This window comes from Lactuca virosa, chromosome 4 (assembly GCF_052849685.1).
Source record: "Lactuca virosa cultivar CGN04683 chromosome 4, Lactuca_virosa_CGN04683_v6, whole genome shotgun sequence".
Lineage (NCBI taxonomy): Eukaryota > Viridiplantae > Streptophyta > Magnoliopsida > Asterales > Asteraceae > Lactuca > Lactuca virosa.
Genome location: NC_136429.1, coordinates 153,260,198 through 153,264,624, shown reverse-complemented (window position 1 = coordinate 153,264,624; position 4,427 = coordinate 153,260,198). Strand labels below are relative to the sequence as shown.

Here is a 4,427-nt window from a genome sequence, read left to right as displayed (position 1 = left end):
TTGATGATGGGACACGACCCGTTTCTAAGGAGACACGACCCACATAATGGCTTTTTCACATTATGCTCTTCAGAACTTCATTCCAAAGTTGCTTCTTTCCATTCTCTAGCTTCTTATGTGTTTTTAACTTCTATTAAGCTTAAAATATGCTTTAATTCTGCTCCACGCTACGTCTACATATCTTTGAATTCCCGCTCCGCTACAAATTACCTGAAATAGACATCAAAACATGAGCGGTACCAACATTCTAATGAGTGGCGCAAGGATGGGATCGGTCTTCGTAATGGTTTCATATTTTTGAAATCGGTGGTTGTGAAGAAAATATAGATACATTATAGGGTGGGTTTTGTAATTTAATATTAACATAATTATAATTAAACAAAAAATATAATAGAAGGATATAAAAGTCGTTACAGACAAACTATATAAAAATTGAAACCACAAGAAATTCTCATTAAAAATTGAGTTAGGGACTAAATTTAAGACTTTTTTTTATACTATAGGGATCATTTATATAATTTCGTCTTGATAAAAATGCATTTTCTTTAAACGACAGCGTTTGGGGTTTTCATTAGATCAGAACAAACCGAAAAATAACGGCAACATACCACTATGGTTTTCTCTACCCTGACATATTGTCGTATTAAAGCTTCTCCCTCTTTATAAAAGAATAGAGTGCTTGGATAAAGCGTGTCAGAAGCCAAACACCGCCCTACCACCACCGTCTATCCCCGGCGATGGTGCCGGAAAATCCCGACACACCACCACCTCCTACACCGTAACAAGTGCTAAAATCTCCACAACATTTGACAATGGCACAAGCGAAACCCTCTTCCAACAACCAATCTTCCGCACGCGAATTTAAGCACCGAGTGCTTACATGCCTCAACAAACTATCCGACCGCGATACACACTCCGCCGCCGCCACGGAACTCGAATCGATTGCTAAAACCCTAAATCATGATTCGATCTCTCCGTTCCTATCATCCATCTCCGCCACCGACTCATCAGACAAATCTCCCGTCCGTAAACAGTGCGTTCGCTTAATCTCTACATTATCAGAAGCGCACGGAGATGCGTTGTCGTCTCATTTGTCAAAACTCCTTTCCGCCGTCATACGACGCCTCCGTGATCCCGATACCGCCGTTCGCTCCGCTTGCGTCGCTGCCACAGGCTCCATTGCCTCCCACGTTACTAAACCTCCGTTTACGTCGGTTGCTAAGCCTTTGGTTGACGCTTTGGTTACGGAACAGGAGTTGAACTCTCAGATCGGCGTAGCTCTGTGTTTAGCATCGGCTGTTGATGGCGCGCCAGATCCGGAGCCGGTTTACTTGAGGAGGATGCTACCGAGGATTGAGAAACTGTTGAAGTGCGATAGTTTTAAGGCTAAATCGGCCTTGTTGACGTTGTTAGCGAGTGTGATCGGAGTCGGTGCTGCATCGAGTCCGGTAATCGTGAGGAATTTAGTCAATGTTTTGGTAGAATTCGTGGCGAAGAGTGAGGACTGGAGTGCTCGGAAAGCGGCAGCGGAGGCTCTAGAGAAATTGGCTGTGGTAGAAACGGATTTGTTAGCGGAATACAAGACTCCGTGCTTGAAGACCTTTGAAGCTAAGAAGTTCGATAAGGTACATTTGTATTCGTTACAGTCAAAATCATCTCCGATCATCTTGATCTAATACCTAATGTATTTCACATAATGTAGGTGAAGAGTGTAAGGGAAACGATGACTCAGATGATAGAAGCTTGGAAGGCAATTCCCGATTTGCTGGAGGAGGTATTAACACCGCCGGAATCACAAGCTTCTTCTAAAGGTATCTAGATCGTATATTCTAATCAATTCGTGTTATTTATTTCTTTTCTTCAGTTCTAAATCATATAATCACATATCACGTTCTACTTGTGGATTAATTTTTTAGTCCTTTTTGGGATTTTAGGAGCTCGCATACTTTCCATTCAAAGATTTAATCAGCAATTTCTTCTCAGTTCTCATTACTTTTGATTCTTGAATTCTTGATTGCTTATCTTGCTCACATAACGTGTGATCCAGGAGCTGAAGTTGCAAGTGATGGAAGATATCCAGCAAGAACTCCTCAAACAGCCAGTAAAAGAAGTGTGCCCAAAGGTGGTTCTTCCACTACCACTACATCAAGACGAGTTTCATTGGAGAACAGCACCAAGAAAACAGGACCAGCAATGTTTCGGAAACTGGATCGCAAGAAGCCCAACAATCCAAAACTATCCATTACTGCTGCAACTCCAGTCTCTGAGGATCCTAACAGATTTGCAAAACCAGAAACAAAACGATCCCTCTTCAATGAAATCGTCGATGAAGAAAATCAGAATGCAAGGTTAAGCTCCACAGTTGTAGGGAGCAATGTAACCGAAGATATCAACAACAGCCACAAAGATCTTGAGGAGCTATCTTTGATTCGCAATCAACTTGTTCAAATCGAAACCCAGCAGTCTAATTTGGTTGATCTCCTCCAGGTAATCATCCACTAATTAACCATAACTGTTGCCTTGTGAGATATTCTTTATACTGTGTGATCTAAGGATCCATATAAGACAAAGTTAGGGATTAAGACAGCATGGGCCACTCACTTACACACTAACAGAGAAAACAGTAGAGTTTTAAGAGCAATTAAACAATCTAAAATCAGGTAGATTGTCTGTTTGTGAGGTATACATTACATTGTGTGGGGCTTTTGAAAACCAAGTGTTACCTTCCCACCAAATTGTTGGAATATACTCCAATTAGAAAGTAAAAATCCTGCCGACATACATACATCATATTATAATAATAATTTTTTTTAAAATGTAGAAATTTATGAGGAGATCAGAGAGTGGGATGGTGTCTCTGGAGAGGCGTGTGCATGGGCTGGAGTCAACCCTGGAGGAGATCTCGTTTGACTTGGCAAGGTCAACTGGAAGGTTATCCAATCCAAATCCGGAGCATACAAAAACTGTGTGCTGCAGATTACCTGGTGCGGAATATTTGGCCTCTAAGCTATGGAAGAAAACAGAAATCCAAGATTCAAATGGTAGAATCAGGAATCTTGATTCCTGCAGCCAGGAGAATAGGGGATTCCATTTCCGACGTCAGGGGTTAATCAAGAATCCGTTGGCTGAGGTCCGGCATGGGAAGTCTGAGGTTTTGTGTGTTGGAGTATGATTAATGATACTACTATATTATTAATATCATTTGTATGTAAATATAGAAGCCTCTTGAGTCTTGCCATGTTCTCTCTGGTTATGGATATGGTGAAGAATATTATAAAGATTTGAATTCAGTTGTATGTTTTGTATGTTGATGAAAAACATTTCTCACTCGTTTTTCTTTGCTTTCTTCGTATTTGTATTCTAAAGTGTATTTTTAATAAAGCTGAATTCATCGTCCTGATTTCTCAAAACTTATACCGTTCACGTGCTTAACGTTATATGGGTGTAAAAAAAACTGTTCTGATATTAAAGAGAATTACATAAATGGTCCTTGTAGTTTGCTGAAGTTTACGGATTGGGATAATGATATAAACAGTAACAAACTGTCAAAAGTGTTTTAAATATTAACTAAATAAATGTTGTTAGAGGGGAATGAACTTTCTTTTGTTTTTAAAGCACCTTTAGCGAGGTTTTTTTCCACAAAAATCATCTCATCCTGTAAGTTACAGCTATGGTGATTTTACTGTCATTATTACTGCTAATTTTAGTCTTAAACTACTATTGTTAGTAACACTGTAAGACTGTTGCCGATATGGATAGTGATTCAAGAATCAACAAAACCCTTGTGATAATAGAATTGTGAACAAATAAACCTAAATATGGTCATGCATTCAAGGGTTTTTAGAAACATCCAAACTAATATCGGATTGTTTGATAGGCATTGTAACAATGAATAATAGGTTCTTTGGATGGTCTTTTTTTTTTTTTTTTTTTTTAAGTTTGTTACCTTCTAAAAACATCTATAGTTCAATGGAATTTAGATCGAACATCTTTCTTTAGGACTAGGCCTGGCAACGGAGCGGGTTTGGATCAGATTTTGGATTTTGTTAAAAGGGTTTGAATCAAGGTCGATTCGCTCCAAACTCGCCCCATTGTCAAGTCTATTTATTTAGGACCCTTTTTCAAATCCCTATATTTTTTAAAATAATAGTTTTCACTAAGAAAAAAACCCTACAAAAGTCGGTGCTCACTTTCTTTGCTTTTCCTCCCTTATACTTTTTTTATTTTCCATTCTCACTCCCTATACATTGAATTCATGTACATATTCCACCCCTTTATTTTGAAAAATGACATTTCCTTCCCTATACTTTTTAAAATGATGCTTTTACCCCTTAACTTACTTTTTCTTACTTTTTAAAATATTGCTTTCACCCCTAAACTTTGAATTTTTTTCAAATATGACTTTAACCCCCTCAAATTTTAATGTG

At 38.5% G+C, this 4,427-nt stretch overlaps 1 protein-coding gene across 1 annotated transcript; it reads left to right on the top strand.

Annotated features, from left to right (window-relative positions):
* The first annotated feature begins 665 nt into the window (after positions 1–665).
* LOC145107570 (TORTIFOLIA1-like protein 3) lies at positions 666–3,395 on the top strand. The gene is made up of 4 exons (XM_079044473.1): positions 666–1,625; positions 1,703–1,811; positions 2,048–2,487; positions 2,822–3,395. Exons 1-4 carry the CDS (start codon positions 813–815, stop codon positions 3,170–3,172), a joined length of 1,713 nt encoding a protein of 570 aa, XP_078900599.1. The 5' UTR covers positions 666–812; the 3' UTR covers positions 3,173–3,395.
* Positions 3,396–4,427: the final 1,032 nt, after the last annotated feature.

Coding starts and splice junctions, on each gene's coding strand:
- LOC145107570 (XM_079044473.1), top strand. CDS start 813: ATGGCACAAGCGAAACCCTCTTCCAACAACCAATCTTCCGCACGCGAA. Junction 1,812..2,047: donor ATCACAAGCTTCTTCTAAAG/GTATCTAGATCG, acceptor CGTGTGATCCAG/GAGCTGAAGTTGCAAGTGAT. Junction 2,488..2,821: donor ATTTGGTTGATCTCCTCCAG/GTAATCATCCAC, acceptor TTTAAAATGTAG/AAATTTATGAGGAGATCAGA.